Source organism: Arachis ipaensis, chromosome B03 (assembly GCF_000816755.2).
Source record: "Arachis ipaensis cultivar K30076 chromosome B03, Araip1.1, whole genome shotgun sequence".
In the NCBI taxonomy this organism is placed as follows: domain Eukaryota; kingdom Viridiplantae; phylum Streptophyta; class Magnoliopsida; order Fabales; family Fabaceae; genus Arachis; species Arachis ipaensis.
The window spans coordinates 112,827,013-112,848,979 of NC_029787.2; the positions used below are offsets into that span (position 1 = coordinate 112,827,013).

At 34.4% G+C, this 21,967-nt stretch overlaps 3 protein-coding genes and 1 pseudogene across 4 annotated transcripts; 1 reads left to right on the plus strand and 3 right to left on the minus strand.

The window, feature by feature from the left end:
• On the plus strand, window positions 1,455–3,072 carry LOC107634620 (U-box domain-containing protein 26-like). Its single transcript, XM_016338042.2, has one exon. The coding sequence runs from the start codon at window positions 1,657–1,659 to the stop codon at window positions 2,911–2,913; it is 1,257 nt and encodes a 418-aa protein (XP_016193528.1). The 5' UTR covers window positions 1,455–1,656; the 3' UTR covers window positions 2,914–3,072.
• LOC107634619 lies at window positions 3,896–4,998 on the minus strand. Its single transcript, XM_016338040.2, has 3 exons — window positions 4,562–4,998; window positions 4,330–4,468; window positions 3,896–4,247 (listed from the first exon to the last, which is right to left on the minus strand). Exons 1-3 carry the CDS (start codon window positions 4,901–4,903, stop codon window positions 4,063–4,065), a joined length of 666 nt encoding a protein of 221 aa, XP_016193526.1. The 5' UTR covers window positions 4,904–4,998; the 3' UTR covers window positions 3,896–4,062.
• LOC107630939 (ras-related protein RABC1) lies at window positions 5,463–7,601 on the minus strand. 2 transcript variants are annotated; one of them, XM_016334236.2, is made up of 7 exons: window positions 7,383–7,601; window positions 7,152–7,297; window positions 7,000–7,068; window positions 6,848–6,913; window positions 6,537–6,658; window positions 6,111–6,239; window positions 5,463–5,853 (listed from the first exon to the last, which is right to left on the minus strand). In XM_016334236.2, the coding sequence occupies exons 2-7, from the start codon at window positions 7,285–7,287 to the stop codon at window positions 5,746–5,748; spliced, it is 630 nt and encodes a 209-aa protein (XP_016189722.1). In that variant the 5' UTR covers window positions 7,288–7,297; window positions 7,383–7,601; the 3' UTR covers window positions 5,463–5,745. The 2 variants fall into 2 exon arrangements, with proteins under 2 accessions (XP_016189722.1, XP_020974948.1); XM_021119289.1 differs by having other exon boundaries at window positions 7,152–7,289; window positions 7,383–7,599.
• LOC107633579 lies at window positions 13,785–21,210 on the minus strand (annotated as a pseudogene).

The window sequence follows — 21,967 nt, forward strand, 5'->3', positions numbered from 1 at the left end:
ATATCTCAACATTACAATTAAAAACTTAATTAAATCTTTAAACAAATAATTTTTTTAGAAGAATATTCCGTTAATTTTAATGTTTTTGACACAGAAAGAATCTAATTACAGAATTAAAAAAAGTGTAAGAATCCAATTGAAAGAAAAAAAAAAAGTATAAAGACCTAATTATAAATTTGGTAAAACTATAGAAACCAACAAAATAATTAAACCTTCTCCTTAACAAGTTCCCTTGGAGGATTTGTTAGCTAAATACATACTTTCTTTCAGTTCTTTCTTATACCACCAGAATTGCTTCATAGCATCATTTTCATTTTTTAATATTGCTCTAGTTCAAACACCAATTATTCAGGATATGGTTCAACTCACAGAACCGAAAACAAATGACAGCCATCAAGATTGCTTTCACTAGATAGTGGACTAGAGAGCTCGATTGAGTAGTGGAAGACAAAATAGTGTTCAAAGGCAAGAATTTCTACACACTAGAAATATTTAGTACTAGTATAAATCAGTCGTTTGCCTCTTTGTCAATTCCAGTTTCTCCCTGTGGCCAAACTCACCTGCTGTTCTAGGCGAATTAAAACACTTAACCAAGTTAATAGGCTTTTGCCCCACCTACTCGTGTGACAAAGGGCACAAAGATGTGGATTAAAATTGATTGCTGGCAAATGACTTAATGAAGATGAAAAAACAATTCACTTATGAAAACTAGGAAATCTGATAAAAAGTTTGTTCGATTACACTATATTTCTTATATACTACAAAAATATGGAACGATAAAAAATACTCTTTTTTTTTTTTTAATCTATGCGAAGATCATTTTTCCCCCCTTTCTCTCTCACAAAAGCCAAGCGACAGTTGTCCCTGTAGGTGTATTTAATCAAACTTTAAATATGTTAACTACAATAAATTTCTCCATTTTAGTTGGGCAGTTTGACGGCATTGATTTCTTTTCTTCTTCCTTTTCTTTTTGTTTTCAATTTCTTGTTTGACTGGTTGATAAAGTAATATGCTGGACTGGGGACCATTCTCACAGCTATTCTATAATTTTTGTTCTACAATAGTACTACTATTAGGCTTTGCCTTTTTTGTATTAGTACTACGTTTAGTTACAATCCCACTTTGCTATAATCGGATTCGTTCTTTTGCAATTACTCTTTTTGCAAGGTTGATTATTAACTTGTACAAAAATTGTATGGTTAATGAAGTAAAATTAATGATAATGAAATTTTAAAAAAATGTAACTAATAGTGGTACCTATTAATAGTACTTGATAGATGGTTTTTCAAATAGTTCTATAAGAATATTGTTATTTAATGTATGGTAATTGGTATTTATTTTATTCACTTTTAATTGTCATTTTCTAATGCAATATTTTATTCACTTTTAATTGGTATTAATTTATTTTATTTTATCCACCATCCCACTTCCAACGTATCATTCACTCACCACTTTTTAGTTTCTGTTCTCATTCTTCTCCTTTTCTACTTTAATTCTGATACCATTTTTAATATCTTCCTGAAATTAAGCCCCACATCATATGTCAAGAACTCAATAAAAGCACCTTTTGAGATCTAACAGCTGTTTATTTTTTCTTCTTTGTTACTTGACTTGGAATCATCAATCAAACATCCTCAGGTTGTCATTTAATTTTCCATGAGTGAACCTGAAATGACCATTCCACACGTATTCAGATGCCCTATCAGTTTGGACTTGTTTGAAGATCCAGTGACTCTATGCACTGGTCAAACCTATGACAGATCAAGCATAGAGAAATGGTTAGGTACAGGTAACCTGATATGCCCTGTCACAATGCAGAAGCTCCATGACCCTTCCATTGTTCCCAACCACACTCTCCGCCACTTGATCCACCAGTGGCTTCAACTTGGTCCTCCATTTCACCCTGGTAACTCTGCAACTATTGATTCTCTAGCTGCTTTGAAACACACCCTTCAATCTCAAGAGGATGATACCTTAGAGAACAAGCTCCAAGTACTTGAGAAAATCAATGTCTTCTTTTCTGGTGAGTATAGTTCTTTCAGCAGATCATGTTTCGTACAACTTGGTTTTTTGCCTCTGCTCTTGGAACTAGTTTTTAGAGGAGGAACAATAGAAGAATCTCATGCTGTATCAAATAATGATCGCATGAAATTTATAGAGATTGCACTTGGTTGCATTGTGAAACTGCTGCATCTTGGTTATGATTTGGAGGCTCTAAATATTATCAAAGATGATGAGTCTAAATTAGCAACATTTGTGGTGTTATTTGAAAAAGGCACAATTTCTGTTAAATCTAGCTTATGTCATATTATAGAGTCAGCATCATCATCTGAGACAACACAAGAGTTATGTTATGTTTTTGGAAACACTCAGAAACTAATGCATGAGATTGTTTTAGTACTTGTTCAAAATTGTGATGCTTCTGAGGATGCAGTTAAGGCCATTTTAGCACTGTGTTCATTGAATTCCAACAGAGAGAGTTTGGTGAGAGAAGGAGCAATAGAAGGGATCATAACATACATTTCAATGATTTCATCATCATCAGGTAATGAGATTACTCAAATTAGAGGACAAAACAAGAAACTTCTGACTTCAATAGCAATGGGAATAGCAGTAAAACTACTGGAGCTAGAGAGTGGTAGAGAGACATTGGTGAGTCACCCAAACGGGGTTGATACTTTGGTGAAGTTGGTGTTCAGTGTAAAATGTGATCAAGATTGCAGTGATAGTGCTGTTGAGGCACTTTCCATTGTTTGTGGTGATTATATAAGTGCAAGAGAACAAGCCATTGGTGCTGGGGTTATGACAAAGTTGCTGTTGCTTATGCAGAGTCATTGTGCCACCACTACTAAATCAAAGACCAGAATGCTCCTCAAATTGCTCAAATCCAAGTGGGTTCAGGTGCCAAAGTAGGCATGGATGATGTCAATGTTAATTAATAATGCGAGTTCTGTAACAAAAAAAGGTATATAGTGTGTATAATTTATGGGGTATAATGCCGCCATATTTGTTCCCGTATAACATGTAAGATCTATGAATAATTGAACGGAAACACAAACTTCTTGAGAATACTAGAAATTCATCGTGCACTATTATCGTATCAAACATCTTTTGATCTTGCGTTGAATTGCTGGCATCAACTCAACTCAATGGCAAATTCTTTTTAATTTCCATTTATTACCTTTTCTGTGGTCAAATGTTCGCTGCATGGACCACACACCATGTACGTTGACCATTGATGGGACTTGGTTTGAATGGAATGTATGTTTCTCATTAGCTTTCTGCCCCCGTCCTCTAAATTTGAACAGAAAGCAACAAAAACAAGTACTGAATGTGCTATCTCGATCTCAGGACACGAGAGGGTTTTTTGTTTGGTAAGCAATGAGTTTAGGTGTATCGTTGCCCTCCTCAAAATAATTGGCGATACATATAAATCAACATGTATCTATCTTTTTTAAGTTTTGAAGGCTGTGATTAGAGATAATAAAGGATTATGATTGGGCTTTGGCACATTGACAATTGACCGTCCAATAAGAATTCTCCATTCCAGTAAAAAACAATAACAGTGACTAATCGCTTTGTGTATACAGCAACTCATTGACCAGCGACAAACCCTTAAATGGAATTCAGTATCAGTATCACAGTGGATTAGTTCTTGGCCTGCCAGGTTGGAGGACTCCCTTGGAAACTAAAAAAAAAACTAGTCTTTATAACTAAATATGCGTTGTTTCTAACCTGGAAAAAAAAAACCATATTACTATGAGTGTTAGGACATTTGGTATTTATCTTTACTAGATCAGTATGCATCCACATACATTCCAATGATAGATTAAAATTTTCTGAAGCTTTAGTTCTTTAAGATAAGATCATATGCTTCAGAATGTTTAAAAACTAGTTTATCGATATTTATGTTTTTTGAGATCAAAATTTATATCAGATCACAGTTTATTACAATTCAGAACAAGAGTTAAAATAATGAATAAAAAAAAAAGAGGGTTATACATTTAGGTGACACTACTAAGTACTAAGCATGGGTATAGTACAATATGTATGAATGAAGTGCTAAGATAGTGTGATGAAGTGCTGCAGAGAACTAATCAAACTTGGAGGCCAGTGCTTGGTGTCTCTGACATATGAAAGGTCTGTGAAATGGGGATCAAGCAGTGTCGCAATGGTGAACTGGTTCTCAGCAAGCAATGGAGCATGCTTATCTGCATATAAGGCTGCTGCAAGAGCTGCATGTACTTCTGCAACCATGCCATTAGAGAAAAGTGAGAATCTTTCTTGCCGTTTCTGGAATGCATATGCTCTATTATAAAAATAGAATACCTGGATAGCCCTTTAGAGATACGGAAACGTCTTCCATCTCTGCAATGGCTTCTTCTCTGTCACCAACTTCATAGAGTGCAAGTGCTCTTCCTACCCTTGCGTACTCTGAGAATGCCAAGTCTTTATAGCTTTCAATAACCTTAAAAAGTGAGAAGTGAACCACAGGTTAAGACACCAAAATTTGCATTTAGAATATTAGAAAAAAAAAATTATATGAAATTGGGTAGCAGACCTTGGAAAAGCAGTCAAGAGCGCCATTGAAGTCACCGCGAGCTTGCAATTCTTTGCCTTTTTCCAACAAGTTCACAGCTTCAGAGACTCTGAGTGAAATCAAAGTGCTTGCATCTTTCTCAGAAGGGCTTACTGGGTCATACACTGTGGTGGCAGCATAGGAAGATGATTGAAGGAAGGCTGAAGAGAGGGGCAGAGACAAGAGGAACACGCGCCTGCTTAAAGAAGATGGGGTTTTGGGGTTCCATGGAGGAAGATGGGAAATGGGAGGTGCTCTGCACGCACGCACCATGCTTGTCTCTGTTTGCAATTGGAAGGAGAAGGACGGAGTCACCACAACCATAAGCTTAACTAACTCTGACGCCTTTTAGGAGATATTTTGCAACATCACTAAATATTTAATGGTCAGAATTAGTAGACAGTAGCTACTATTGCATATCAACACTTATAAGTTATATCCTTTACATACTCTCTGTCTTTCCTCAACAAATTTAATACACATATAAATTACATTAATTGAGAAATTATTTTGATAGTTATCATAGACTCGCACATGATATAAACTCGCGGACGATTGGTAGGACTAGCAAAATCAAATGTAGGTTGTTTTATGTTTAATGTAAGGTTAAATGTATATAGTATATTTCAAAGTGAAATATTAGAACTTTATAGCTGCAAAAGGTAAAATTAAATGTATAATTTTCGTAATAGATCATCAATAACATTTAAAATTCAGGTTTCGGATGATTCGATCATTCAAGTAGCCTTCAGATTACCAAAAAACATATAGCTTTAGTATTTCCCACGTCAAGTAATGTCAACAGTTTTAACATGACATCAGGTGGATAACCTTGTGGAACCTTATCAGTTATCAGTATGCATACAGTATAAAACCGCATTCCTTGAAAGTAATAACATCCATGATTTGTTATAGATTTTGCATATCTACACATCAAACTAAATGTGCTAAAATAACAAAAAGAACTAAAGAAAATGTAGACAACAACCCTCATCATCATATTACTCGTAATATTCTGGACAAAATAGTGAACAATGGTTCCATCGTTGCTAAATTACAATAGATGTTAGGAATCTGATTTTGAATATAGATGTATTGCTATGCTCTCTCAGATCTTAATGGTCAAAAGGTAGGTTTTGACTTTCGAGTGAGATAACTTCTTACTATCAGCAACAGCTACTCGTGGATGTATCAGTTTCGGGTGGCCTCTCCTTGAAAATGTTCTTCTTGACCCCTTTAGAACCCTCGGCTAAGAGGCTAGGTGTATCCAAAATCTGCATACAACCAAAAGAAGAAAAGAAGAAAAGCATTCCCAAAAAAGAACAAAAAAAAAATTTAAACATTTCTACCCTCCATATCTCATTCAACAGAAAACAGAGCAGAGAGCCAGAGAGAATACAGAAAAAGAATAATCATAGCCTTCAAAAGTGATAGTAGAATGTTATTTGTATGGAGCAAGAGGAATCTATGATGCAGCATGCTTAATTGTCAAAGATAATATTAGGAAATGCGCATAAGTCGCTTAACATACCTTCAAAACAAGCTCTTCAAAGCATTGTTGTACATTAACCCGAGTTTTAGCACTGCATTCAGTAAACAGGCAACCATATTCCCTGGCAAATTCTATTCCCTCTTTCTTTGTCACAACTCTTTCACTCTCCTGAAAAACATGCAAGTCAAAAAGTCAAGTTTCCTCTATTGGCACAAGAAAATGATAAGATGCAGGAATCAAACAAGAAACTGAATGTGATATGTTTTTTTTTGGCCAACTATACACATCCAAAGTTTAAGGTGGAATCGAAAAACCGGTAGCAAAATCAATGATATGAATGTTAACAACAGAATCCTCTATAAGAGTACATGAAATTCAAGATTCACGCGAAAGCCCCCACTGAATGAGAAAAGGATTTATTGTATTTTCTTATAAATACCATGTAAAAACCCCAAATGAAGGTACCTTGTCTACTTTGTTTCCCACAAGCATCTTGATGCAGTCTTGATTTGTTGAATAGAGGTCAATTTCCTTTGCCCATATGTCAGAAAGATTTGTAAATGTTTCCCGTCGCGTTACATCATAAACTGCAATGGTTAAAGGTACAAAACATTGAGAATAAGCAGCAAACCCTAAAATACAGATCTCAACAGTGAAACCACCTTGGGGGATGGGACATGTGAAACCAAAAAGCATTCTTTCTATCCAATGAATTATTATTCTCTTGTATTAGGTTGCAATGAAAATTCAAGTGATTCAAGAGAATAGAGATTTACCCATAATGATCCCTTGTGCCCCTCGGTAGTAAGAGCTTGTGAGCGTTCTGAATCTCTCTTGACCAGCTGCATTATTAAAGTTAAAGTATAGACAAATGGAGATATATATATAGAGTGACTCAGACATTAAATCAAACAGAAAGAATGCATACCAGTATCCCAAATGGCAAGCTTGAGCTGTTTACCACCGATAGTAACATATTTGATCTTAAAATCAACACCTGAAGAAGGAAACTTCAAATCAAACAACACATAGAAACAGTGAGTGACATAATCAAAGATGCAGAAGAGAGAGCACACTGACCAATGGTGGGGGAGAGATCTTGAAAATCATCAGAGGTGAAACTGAGGAGTAGGCTGCTCTTGCCAACACCAGAGTCCCCAATCATCAACAATTTGAACAGATAATCGAATTCCTGTTGCCCTAAACTCGAATCCATCCCTTCAAAACTGCAATTAATCAATCAATTAAATCTATGGCACGCAAAGTAATAACAATAATGATTTCATAAGAATAGTGGTTATACTGACATACCTCAGGCTCAGAATTGAAAATAGGACGAAATCTTAGGAATATAAGAGAAAAGAAGAGAAGAGAAGAGAAGAAAGAGGGTTAGATCGGCGGTGATCTAGTTTGATCACTTTGACGTTTCAGTTTCTTTTTCTTTGCGACTTCCAATGTTATGCTATCCCTTTTGCTTCCACTGCGACTACTCCAGAAGCGCTAACGTGCCTATTGCTTAACAACCAAGCACCCTGAAATTAGTATTACTACGAGTCTACGACAATTATTGACTATAGGATATTACTAATTAAATTTGAATCCTCTAAATTTTTTATTTTTAATTTAAAGGGTAAAATGTGATCTTTTATTTTTAAATAATTTTTTTCTCATATTTATTCTTGATCCCACTTATAAAATAAATAGTGAAAGATTATACTTTATTCTCTAAAGTAAAATTTAAAATTTAGAAGATCCAAATTTTTACTAATTTACTAGGGTTTTTTTTAATAAATAAAAGAATTTTGCTAAGAATCAAGAGGGGATTTAGCTAACTCCTGCCAACTTTTTAATGGGCTGGACCTCAAAATTCATCTTAATAAAAATAAGTTAATATACATGAATGTTTCTTCTGCTAAGTATCGAAATGTTTCTTTTTCATACTGAAATGATGTTCTTTTATATATTTTTCGATTTTTTTTGTATTGCAAATATGAATGTTTCTATTTCTTTAAGAATTTCATAATTTTTTTTATTTTATAGATATCTAATTATTTTTGCCAAAATATAATTGAATATTTCTTTTGTTAAGTATTAAGGATTTTTTTTCATATTAAATGAAATGTTTTTTTTATATTTCTGTAATTATTCAAGGACAATTCGTGCTCCATCACTGCTTCCTTAAACAATTCCTGAAGCTGAACCAAGTGCAAGGTAGAGACCGATTTAAAGGTATCTACGTGATGTCTTTGACACGCACCTTCCCTATGGGCAAAGCTTCATATTTCTTCGCTACCCGAGAAGGCCTTCGGTTCGGGGTCTCCCATCTGGCTCAATGGGGACCTTTAATTCTACGACTATGACAGAGCTAAAGAAGCTTACATGCATGGCATCCGAACTCTCATACACATTCCAACCACTGATGGCGTTCTTGAAATGGGTTCCTACGATCTCTTCACTGGAAAATGGGCACTCCTTTAACAAACTAAGTCACTCTTTGGATCGCAACACCAGCAACTCAATGCATTATTGCGTCACTTTCAGTCTGAGAAGTTGCAGAATATTGGGTGAGGGCAGAGGCGGAGAGGGCCTAACGGTGAGAGAGAGAGAGGTCTGTGTGTGTGGGTTCTATATACTTTTCCTAAATAAAATAAATATTAAATTTTACACTTATAGCTATAGACACCCATAAATTAATTTATGATTATATCCTTTATTACATATTTTGTCCTCAGCATGGACGAGTTTCTTATAAACTATTTTGTTATTGGCATAGTTGAAATAAGCAAGAAAAGACTAGTAATATTTCTAATTTACAAATGAGATAAGATACTATCATCTTTATTAATGTATTTCATGTATGATGAGAACAAGATACATGTATAAAAAATTACTGATATAATATCTTATCTAAAACAATGTATTAGCACAAATAATAATTCTTAAAACATAATCTCAACATAAAAAAGACATAGAAGATAACATAACATAAGAAGCACAATTCCATTGATAATATACAATACAGTGTAAATACAAACTAATACATGTAATCACAGGTTTTTTGTGGGGTGCATTTTAGACAACCTTCGACTTTTGTGACTCACCTACCTACACAAGCCACAACACTTCTTCTAACGCACAACAAGGTTTATCTCATTTCTAATGCTTGTGGACATCGGTCAACCTTTAACCTTTCTTCGCATAACTGGGTCGGATAGCAACTTCATACCATATCATTCTGGCCATAACTTTTCATCCACAATTGACGGCCAATCCATCTCGTACACTTTGAATACAAACTCCATCTTGGATACAAGATCGACATATCTACTCCACTCAATACTAGTCGTTACGCATGCTGCAATTGTATGGAGATATAAAAAATGCAACAACTGGAACATGCAACAATCACATGTCTGAGAGTTCAATCTAACACGATACGATATCTGGCTCCACCCTTCTAGGGACGCAAGCTCCTCCACACTGTACACCCGTGATCATCTGTGACAGTGTGTGACACACATCTTCGGTAGATCTTTCAAATTCTTTTCGAATACTGCAAGGTGACGCTATGAAAACTATTGGCCACCTGTAAGTTGCGCTTGTGCCTCATGGCCCTTTCATATCCACAACTGATGAAACATCCCATAAGTAGATTGGACAATCACAACAACTGTCTGCCTTGGTGGGTACGCTATATTTATAAGATATCGTTTTCCTTTCGCGGACTTAAATCGAGTCATGAAGTTGGATGCCATGTGACTGATACAATAAGCATGATGAGCCATACAAATGAGTCATGTCTACGGAAACAAATTGCTTGCAATATTTGAAAGCTTCAATGCAAAGCAGAAATGACTAAAATACTTTGTCATACTGATAGGATTTGCTATCAAGCAAATCATCAACATAGTATGGCACAACCTGGAGGTCAGCAATGGTCTCCGGGAGGCACTGCTAGAGCACTTGGAGAAGTCCAGGGAGCTTGTTGTAAGACTCCTCCCAATTACCGTATATCTTTGCAATTGTTTTCTATTTTTCCAGCCATACTTTTCGATAGGAAGGTTTGAAGTGATATCTCTATAGTATGGCACTCTACAACATCGGGATGGATACTGAAGAGTTGACTTGGATGATAGGCAAAATAACGCCACTAATTATCGTGCTATTTAGTTGGGCATGGTCAGCAGACATTGTCGGTGCCAAGCATGTGTGAGGTCCACCAAACTTACGATTCCTTAAAATACAACATGACGATAAACATGTAACTCATGACTAAATAGTAGAAATCATCATAAATGACGTAAAACAATAACGGCGACTAATTACTTAGTAATAACTAAGATTTTGTTTAAGTGACACGCGTATGCTCCACGAACACCTAGGTGAACTTTGTTTGCATCTGTAACATCCTTACTTTTAACACATTATGATCGTACTGAAAATTCAGGCGTTACTTATCTTTTCGTTAATTTAATATTATAATTATTTAATATTGAGCCTTCGCGAATATAAACCGAATCCTTAGTTATGAAATCGAAAAGTCTTTACTTTAATTCACTTAATCGCATAATTATATTCACATATTAATAATAAATACATAATCTTTTTCAAAACTTCTCAAATACAAGTCCTGCCCCTCTAAAATCTCAAAATGACAATTAATGGGGAGTAAAGTCTCAACTAAACCAACAAACATAAAATACAACACATATATATAAAGCTTGTAGATCGGTCGTGGCTTTGCGCACCAAACTTCCTGAACCTATCACTGAAAAGAAAATCTATAGGGGGTGAGAATATCGTCCTCGAAAGGATTCTCAGTAAAAGGTTTAAGAATTGTCATAAGAGAATACGTATGAAGAGAAGAATTGATTTCAAGGTATTGATTATCGTTCGTCCTATGATTTTTTAAAAACCAACGGCTAATCATCCAAAACTCTTTTAAAAAACTAATATTTAATTATCCAAAAAATCCAAAATCTTAATCAATTTTCTAAACTGTATGAATGACCAATCTGTTCCAAGCATAGGTTCATTAAGTCTATGCTGAACCAGCTTGATTTTTCATACTTTACTAAAACCTCAATCAGAAACCAATCATAGCCTCCAGCCATCACATAATCAATTAACATTATCATCAATTCATCACTAACACTCAATCTCAAAAGTACCACATCAGAAACAATCCTCAACGCTTCCTCCACCTGCCAGAGAGATTCTCTCAAAAGCAAACACAGGCAAAATAGATAAAGAATGCATAGGTATAGATAGCAGTTACAGCAAATAACTCAGATAGCAATTAATAACAGTTAAGCAATTAGGCAAACCAAAACAAATTCAAACTCAAACAAAACATACGAATGCATATGATGAATGCCTATAATATGGCTAATGATATCATCTGTTGGTTACATAGCCAGTCCGACATATCCTGGTAGCTAGCCATTGGACAGTCCCTCTGTATGCGCATTTCCAAGCTCAATAATATCTATGGAAAAAATCCCAACATCATCCATAGGGGAGACAAAACTCCAAGCTCAAATTTATACATGGGGGGATACCCATGGAAAAACCCGAAAAATTAAAGTACCCGGTCACATCTTACGTACAAAGGGTCAACAATTTGTCTCAATTTTGCAAGTCTTGTACTTTTAATTCATTATGATCATCAATTCATATCTCATTAAATCTCAACTTTATTATTATTCTCATCATCACTATCATCACTTCATTCAAATTCAATCATTATTATTCCTCATTATCACACTCAACCTCATCACATCTCCCATTCCATTCATCAATAATTCATTCTTTTCTAAATAAATCAAACTAAAAAAGAAGTCCTTTTTTAACAACTCAAAATCAAATCATAAAATTCATAAAATCCAAATTTTCTAAATAACCATTTCAAATGAAATCTCCAATTTTTATCAAAATTTCGACAGCATCTTCTCTAAAACTCGGACTCTGCCACCCTTCTCGGGTCCCATCCAAATATTCCTCAAACCCCTTTCAATAATTTCCAAACAGTAACTCATTTCTAATAATCAAACCATTTCCAATATCAAATCCTTTTCAAATTTGTTTTAAACCAAATTTCAATATTCAATCTTTTCTAATACAAAATCATTTTCAGAATTAAACTAAATTCCAATATTAAATCTTTTCAAAAGTTAACTCATTTTCAATAACAAAACATTTTCAAATCTCAAGAAAACAAATTCGACAACCGCCAATTTAATAAAATCAATAACTCAGAATATTCAACCTTCTCAAACAGTCAATAGTTCCATCAGACAAACAATTACAATCATTCAAAACAACATAATTCAGTCCATATGAGTTACGAAATCACAAAAATATACTTTTCGCATTAATATCGACTTGTAACAACTCTTGAAAATAAAATAAATTTAAGAAAAGTGCCTCTACCTCAAATAGTCAAAATTAAGAGAAATTGAACTAAAGGCGGGGTTGTGGTGTGACGACTAGTTGAACCGCAACCAACAACGCAGCAGCTTTATTTCTTCGAACAGAACCAGCGGCAGCTGAGTAACTCACAGTAACAATTTCATTCAATATAAACACTTTAACGACAACCCTCACAACAGTAACGGAACAACTTAAGCGAACAAAGAGAAATCAGAAATGTAGATGAGTATATTGTATACCATAGTGTGAAACAAATTTTCAGTGCTTAAAATTTGAGCTAAATTAACTCAGTAGCATATTTTCTATATCGTCCAACATAAAGTAAAAAATAAATAGCTTTGCCGCTGTTACATGGAATGCAACTGCGATTAGGCTTTTAGCTTCGCATGATAGGACTCTATGGCACCAGAAGCTTCAAGGCTGGCCAATGGCAGATTTCTCATCGTCGAACGCCACAAGTTAATTACAGAGTTGATTTTGTATGAAATCTCATCCAAACCAAAACACGAAACAACGCAGGAATTGAATATTCAAGTGGAAGACAAGTGTTTAAGAAAAAATATGCATAATATGGGTACGTATGATGCATTTTTTATTTTGGAATGGAATTACCTTCTACTTTAAAATAAAAATTGTGTTGAGATTAGTCTCTTAACTATATCATTTAAGTTAAAAAATTAGTAGTTAACGCAAATCTCCCTCCTAATGACAAAAAAAAAAAACCCACATTCCCCTCCTCTAGAAATTAGGTTCATATAGCACCATGTTGTATGATTAATTTGATCCACATCCCATTTCTAACAGACATAACATTGAGAAGCGATTACATAACATTAGTTTTTATCGGTCTAGCAAAAAAAAAAAGGAATATAACCTAGTAACAGTAATACTCATTTTACTACTACTAAAATCAAGATGATGCCTAATTCAAATAAATATAGATAGATGTGGACAATTTTGCAAAAGGTTAGTAACAATTTTGCTGCCACTGCAACCCAGTTAGCTTCTACCTCAGAGATCCACATGACAAGGAGTAGACCAACCACTTCTCAGTGAAAGAAATGCTCAGCCACCCTAGGTGCTTTTGAAGTCAAGAATCAACAACCAATCACCCGAGGCTACATGTTTAAGTGGCGTGAAGTTTAGATGATACCATCTCTCAAAGATGCATGTCAGAACTGCATTGAACTTCACAGTTCCACCTTCATTCACAAAATTGAATCCCATTGAGGTAGAGATGATCACTTCAAGTGCAAAGCGCCCTTTGAATGCCATTCAGGTTCAAATTTTGTCTTGCATTTTGGCTTTAGCAAAAATTACTCCTGCCAGAAGACCTACAAGTCACACTTCTTAGTGTTGCAACAAGATGTAATATAGGAACACTACGACACTATCGCAGGAACTAACTGAATAAAATGCTAGCAGAGTTCTCCAAACTAGTAGGAGCTTTGAATAGAATAATTCCAGCTACAGAAAGTGGGAACTTATTCATCGAACCAACAAGGCTGCAAATAGAAAATCAGTGGTTGGATATGCGTAGAATAATGTTCTAATTTCGATGCTGATAGGGAACTGTAATAGTTGAGAGAAACTGCCAGAATAGTTCCCTCTTATCACACCTGTAAGTTGTTGCTCCCGTGTGATGAAGAAACCACATGGATGAGAAGCTGATCGCCAGATCCAAAAATCCACTAAAGGTCATTACTAACCAAAAGCTAGGCAATTGTAGTAGCGGTTTGCCAATTAAAGAAGAGTGAGTAGCTTTTGCTTCTGCTATCAACATAATATTTATTTCAAAAATTGTGGAGAAAACTCACGTTCTTAAGAGATAGTCCACCTCACTGAAAACAATAATCAAGAAAATCCCCAAAGGCAGAGAAACGGTGTTGTTCAACAATACCACTGTAAACTCATTTAAATTTCCTGATTTTGTGACTTGCTTTGCCAAGTCCATGACCCTTCGCAGGGTCAGCTGCAGCGCAAAATATAAGCAACTAATCAACCAGTAAGCATTACCAAAAGCAAACAATTATAGCTCATCTACAAATATACACATTATCAAAGTTAACTAATCTTTCTCCGCTTTGGAATAAGTGCCCTCCATTAAGTACAAACCTGAAACATCAACGCGCGCTGCATCCACTTTCATCAAAATAAGTGAATAGTGGTAAAGCCTTAGTTGAATAAAATGATTCACTGACTTCATCCAGAGTAACATATATCAGTGAAATATAATACTAATAACAAGAAAAGAAAAGTATATAAATATCCAGATAATTTTAGAAAGAAGAAAACCATACTGACAGAATAAAAGAAAAGAAAGTTCAATGATCATTTGGAGGGGGGAAAAAGGATTTTAGCAAGACAGAGGGCAGATGATAATGAATTTAATATTGACTTGTCAGCTTTGATATCTCAACTCCCTAGTCAACGGACGAAGTTTCCAGCAAACAAGGAATGAATCCTTGTAGGTGTTAGGAGGGGCAGCTTCTGCCACTAGAACCCATGACCACCAACCAATTCACAAGACTATGCCTCCCATTGAACCAAAGCTTACCCCCAAATCTCAAAAGGTCTATAGTCACAGAATATGATGCAGTTAAGAAACAGTTAAGTATTTGCCAAGCATAGCCAGTAGCATGAAAAGAAAGATCAGTAATCCCTCCAGTTATTGCTGAAAGGATCTGCAACAGAAATACAAAAACTCTATCAGGTCATCTTACTAAACAATTTGTGATGGTTTATAAAATAAATAAGGACATTTTTATAGAAAACAAACACCACTGAATAAACCATGTTCATGTTCAATTCACCAAAAGGGATGGAAAAAGAGTAATGATACCCCAAATAAAGTACATTCGAAAAAGAATAATACAAAATCCTAACATTTCCTTCCTACAAGCTACAACAATAAAGCCTTTTTTTTCTGTTTTCACTAGGTAGAGTTGGTTATAGCAAACTAGGAATCGAAGTATGCCCTTGTATCCTATTGTAAGCCAAACAATACATAGGCACAACAAAGTAAAAGGCTTTATTGTAAGGATCGAAATTCGAAATACATAAACCACCTAGAAATATGCAAAGCAGCATAGCGCAAACAAAATATTCCAGGGATCACAAGGCTCTAGTGTCAAAGGATGTTTGACATACCATTAGAGACAAAGCAGTCCAGACTCTACTATCGTGGTGCTTCTTGAACAAATATGTTTCACCAAGGACAGTCATGACAATAGTAACATTCTTCAATATTGTTACCATAGCTACATTAATGTACTTCAAACTGCACATAATACAAGTCACATGATAAAGAGAAAAATAAACCAGTCAAAAGCATCCATCCCATTTGAAAAAACGATCCAAATATTATAATGACTCAATGAAAAACAGAAATAAAGCATCATATCAGCTAAGATAATTAAAATCAGCATACCTAAACATGCTAGTGACGAGCATTCCTACAAACATAACATTCACTGGCAACCTAACTTTAACCAGTCTCCAAGTTAGTGGCTCAGTTGAAACTAAGCCTAGAAGGTTGAGTACAGAAACAACAATAACTGAAATCAAACTCTGCAACCACACAAGACATAACACAAAAGTCAAAAGGCACTATCACCAAACATGCATTAGAATAATTAAAAGGGAACAAAATAGGTGACCTGGTAAAACATCAAGGATACCCCAGCATTGAAGTCATAACTGGAAAGCACAAACTGTTAGGAAATTATTTTATTTTCCTAATTTATTTGTGGGCAATACATATATTAATTGTAATCATAAATTATGCTATTTCAAATTAAATGACTTATATAATGATGATCTCATTTATTGTTATAAATACTAATTGAATAAGTCATTATTACTTTTGATTTGGAATTAAATGAGAATAAAACCAGATATTATCTTTTGTTCCTTAAATAATTATCTTTTTGGATTTTAGATATATTATCTTTTGGGTTTTAGATACTATTTTATTTGGGCTTAAGGGTTTAATGGGTGCCATGCTCAAATATAAATAGACCTTCAGGGTTTCAGTCCTCAATATACCAAAGCCGCCTTTGTTGCTCTTTTTCTATCAAAAGAGTTGCAGTTCAGCCACCTAGGAATACAGAAGGTTTTGGTTGAGGAAGATCGAAAGAACCACAAGATCCAAATTCTTCCATCAATTTCTAACTCTTATGAGTAAAAAAGTATGCTTCCGCATTATGTTATATTTTTGGTGACTCAATATGGATGATCTGGGTTATTGAAATTAATTTATTCCAACAAGTGGTATCAGAGCCATCCATAATTTAGTCATCAAAAATATTTCATTTTTTATTTTGGATCGATATATGCGTATATATGCGTCTACGTTCAATGTTGCCGTACAGTAGAATTGTAAATAATGTCTTTGTGATTCTTTATTATTGTCACGCATGTAATACATTTAACTTTAACATATATGTTTTGTGTGTGCGTCACATGTAATTGCTTCTGTTGTACAAACGTAGAGATTGATATTCTTTTGTTCTAATGTTGTGATTGCAATTCTTTATATATATATATTTTATATGAGTCCGATTTCGCATTTAGTTTACATAATAAACAAATGTTTTATTCTAAAGGATTAATAGAACATTATTAAATTATAATTGTCTCATATTTAATTATGTTTATATCTTTAATTTGGTATAAAATTAATGGATTATCCTCTTGAGATATAAGGATTATTATACCCACTCATTTTATAAAAAATTAGTTTTGGAATAAATTGATTGAACATTATGCTGCCAAAGTAGCCTCTTTTGTGAAAATTGATTTATTCAAAACATAAGGAATATGACGATATATAATTCATGCGAATATTGGTCAGCCCAAAGGAAGGTCTATATTTGGCTGAATTATATACAGATAGTAAATACATGTTTGGGTAATTAATTAAGAATAAAGTGATGCTTATTATTTATGCGAATAATAATCGGCCCAAAGGAAGTTTATTGTTTGGCCAAATAATAAGCATTGCACATTTTTGTTTATTTTCTATTAATTATGCGGTCAATAATCGGCCCAAAGGAAGGTTATTATTTGACCAATTAATAGAAAATATATGCGGTAATAAATAGGTTGCAAAGTTTAAGTTTTCATGTGCGCATTCAGTCGGTCCAAAGAAAGACTTAATGTGTGACAGAAATTTTGACAATATTTGATTACTGCAATGAGAGTATCACTTACAGTTAATTTTCTATCCAAAGGTTGAAAATTAATGTTGTTCTAGATATCTCAATATGGACTTTTTTCCCATTATTTAACGAATGTTTACTGCATGTTTTTTGTTCTAATCCAGAAACTATGGCTTTAGCTACCAATGTTTCTGCACAAATTAGCAGTATTCCTATGCTGAATGGTTCAAACTTTAAAGTTTGGAAGGATACCGTAGAGATTGTCTTCGGTTGTATGGATCTAAATATAGCTCTTCGAGAGGAGAAACTCACTTCCACTCCGGAAAATCTCAATGAGGTTAAAATAGAGAAGTGGGAGAAATACCAATATAGTTGCAGTCGAAACTATAGGAACCTTTAGATTATGTTCCACGAGTGGATTTTACTTGGATTTATTAGAGACATTTTATGTACTGTCATTTAGGCGGAATTTGGTTTCTGTTTTTTGTTTGGACAAATCAAGTTATTTTTGTTCGTTCAGAGACAATAAAGTCAGTCTCTTCTATAATTCGAATAATATTTGCTCTGGTCATTTGGTGGATAATCTATATAGGCTTGATTTCACGGGGGTACAAGTTTTACAATCCCGCATCAAGGTCTATTTTTGAGACGAAAAATGCGAGATTTCTTGAGGATATTGAGTTGGGGGGGAGGAAATATTAGAAATGTTGCTTTTGATGAGGATTCTATAACTGACAATGATCAGGACCTTGTGCCTACTATTATTCAAGATACAGTTATAGTATAAGAGCACAATGATAATCCTGCTAAAGATCCAGTTACAGTACAAGAGAACAATGAGAATATTGTTGTTGCTCAAGATATTGGTATAGTACCGAAAAATAATGAGAATCCTCCTCAACCCCAACCCATACAGCAAGCTCAACAACCTCAAGAAGTGTCATTAAGGAGATCCAATAGAGAAAGGAAAAAATCCATCTATGGTCTCAAACAAGCTTCCCATCAATGGTATCACAAGTTTCATCAAGTCATTACCTCATACGGTTTTGAGGTAAATATTATAGAGAAATGTGTATACCGCAAGTTCAGTGGGAGTAAATACATCTTTTTGGTCTTATATGTTGATGATATTCTACTTGCTGGTAACGATATAGGCTTGTTGCATGAAACTAAGAAATTTCTATCGAACAAATTCGAAATGAAAGATCTTGGTGATGCCTCTTTTGTATTAGGAATCGAGATACTAAGAGATTGCTCTCAAGGTATTCTTAGATGATCACAAAAGAACTATATCGAAAAGATTTTAAGTAGACATGGCATGAAAAATTGTAGACCAATGGACACACCCGTAGCTAAAGGAGACAAGTTCAGTCTCAAACAATGCCCTAAAAATGATCTTGAGAGGACAGCAATGCATGATAAACCTTATGCATCAGCACTAGGGAGCTTAATGTATGCTCAAGTCTACATACGTCCCGATATATTATTTATAGTGGGAGTGTTGGGTAAATACTTGAGCAATCCAGGCATGAATCATTGGATAGCTGTTTAATGCGTAATGCGTTATTTAAAAGAGAACAAAGGATTACATGCTTACTTATCGGAGATCAGAAAATTTGGAGATCATTAGGTACTCTGATTCCGATTTCATGGCATATGGTTGTGAAACTTTGTCATTGAGCTTCATATAGTAGATGACATTGAAAGGCCGTTAAAGATATTCTGTGACAATAAGTTAGCAGTATTATACTCCAACAACAATAAGAGCTTGACAAAATCGAAGCATATAGACATCAAGTTCTTAGTTGTCAAGGAGAAAATTCGAGAAAAACATATTTCCATAGAATATATAGGAACAGAGTATATGCTAGCAGACCCATTAACCAAGGGATTGATCCCTAAAGTCTTTCATGAGCACACTGCTCGGATGTGTGTCAATATTTGTGATGCCTTGGTTTAGTGGGAGTTTATGCTATATGTCCTATGACAGATATTGAGTTATTTTTCTGCAGAATTAAGTTGATGGTTTATTTCATGTTATGTGAAATGTTCATTTTGCAAAATTTGTTTTGCGTTTGATCTCAATAAAGTTTTAAATTTGGACCAGCTGGAAATAGACATGCATGAGATCACTTGGCATGTAATTTCCATATTACTCATCCAAATTTGATCTATGTCGTTAAGTATATTAGGATGGTGATTGTCGTGGTTTAGTCACGACATTAATGTGATAAAAGCTGCGGTAGTTCCATATCTAATATATGAGACGGACTAGATTGTTAATGTAATGAGAGAAATAGCATTCAGATGCGCGCATAAAGTTTATAAGGTGTGATTATGTCAAGAAAGAATATATGTATAGCCCAAGTGGGAGATTGTTAGGAAATTATTTTATTTTCCTAATTTGTTTGTGGGCAATACATATATTAATTGTAATAACAAATTATGCTATTTCAAATTAAATGACTTATATAATGATGATCTTATTTATTGTTATAAATGCTAATTGAATAAGTCATTATTACTTTTGATTTGGAATTAAATGAGAATAAAACTAGATATTATTTTTTGTTCCTTAAATAATTATCTTTTTGGATTTTAGATATATTATCTTTTGGATTTTAGATACTATTTTATTTGGGCTTAAGGGTTTGAATTTGGATCTTCTAAATTTTGAATTTGTACTTTAGAGGATAAAGTGTGATCTTCTACCCTTAAATAGTTTCTCTCTCATATTTATTCTTGGTCCCACTTATAAAATAAATGGTGAAAGATCACACTTTACTCTCTAAGGTTAAATTCAAAATTTAGAGGATCCAAATCCTAAGGGTTTAATGGGTGCCATGCTCAAATATAAATAGACCTTCAGGGTTTCGGTCCCCAATATACCAAAGCCGCCTTTGTTGCTCTTTTTCCATCAAAAGATTTGCAGTTCAGCCACTTAGGAATACAGAAGGTTTTGGTTGAGGAAGATCGAAAGAACCACAAGATCCAAATTCTTCCATCAATTTCTAACTCTTACGAGTAAAAGATACGCTTTTCCATTATATTATATTTTTGGTGATTCAATATGGATGATCTGAGTTATTGAAATTAATTTATTCCAACACAGACTTAACGAGAATCATGCTGCAAGATAAAGGCAATAGGCAAGGCCAGAAAAGAAGGGTTGATTATGAGGTTTAGGTAGCCTTCTAGTTCGAAGAGGCTTGTCACTCTTCTTGCCCAACTTGCCATCTTCCAAGTCCAGTCCAATGTTGGTAGAAAGCTTCATTGCTAGTTGAAATTTGGAAAGGAGTTACCAGTGAAGGAGGGCAAGACAAAAGAGAGTGCAGAGTTTCTCCATCCCAATGTTAAAGCTATCATGTCTTTTGTCATGCAATTGGGGAATGAACACTTTAAAATACCCAAGATCCGCAATTGCTTTCTTTCTTTCTTGTTGCCTACACCCCACTCGAGAACCCAGGAACGTCAAGGACTCAACACTCAAGTCAAGGGTATTCCCAAACAATTTTTTAATAATGTTTTATAAGTATTTATTTAATATAAGAACATGGGTTTAATATAAATAAAATAATTAAAAAGAAAAAACTGACTAATATTAACTCATAAAAATTGACTCCCTATTATTACTTGAATATTAATCACCTAATGTTTCTCTTAAATGAGTGTATGTCAAATCTTTCTGGGTTACTTTATCACTTACGTAACGATGCAATTGTTTTAAAGTCATAAATGCAATTGTTTTAAAGTCATAAATTCAGTCGTCTCTCATTTTGGGTTGATCTTTCTAGCTATAGGTTAGTATTAACATAGTAATATACGAGAGTGGAGCTTCAAAAATTTCCATTTTTCTTTTTTTTTTTTTTTTTTTTCCTTCTTCCAAAAACTAGCAATATACATCGTAAACGTCACTACAAACATTGTAAGCACACTACATTTACAATAATCAAGAAAAATGTTACAAGCAGCATGGTTTCCCCAGTCCTTTGTCGTCTGGTTCTCACATATAAAGAATGGACCAGCATGGCAGCAGCATCTTTCGGTGCTTCAGAGTTCGGAGTCAGGATTGAAGTCCAACCAAGCACAGTTCACAAGGCATGCATGCTGGGGAAACTCTCAGATTTTAATGCTAACCGTATTTACAATCAAAATTCAAATGAATCTCATTCTTGGAGATCCACCAAGTGGTGTTTGGGCTTTGTATCGAGACGTTTCATGCCAAGGATCGAGAGTGAATGCTGCATTTGATCTTACAGAATATGGCGACGTGTCACTCAAATTGAAATTATTTTGCCCCAT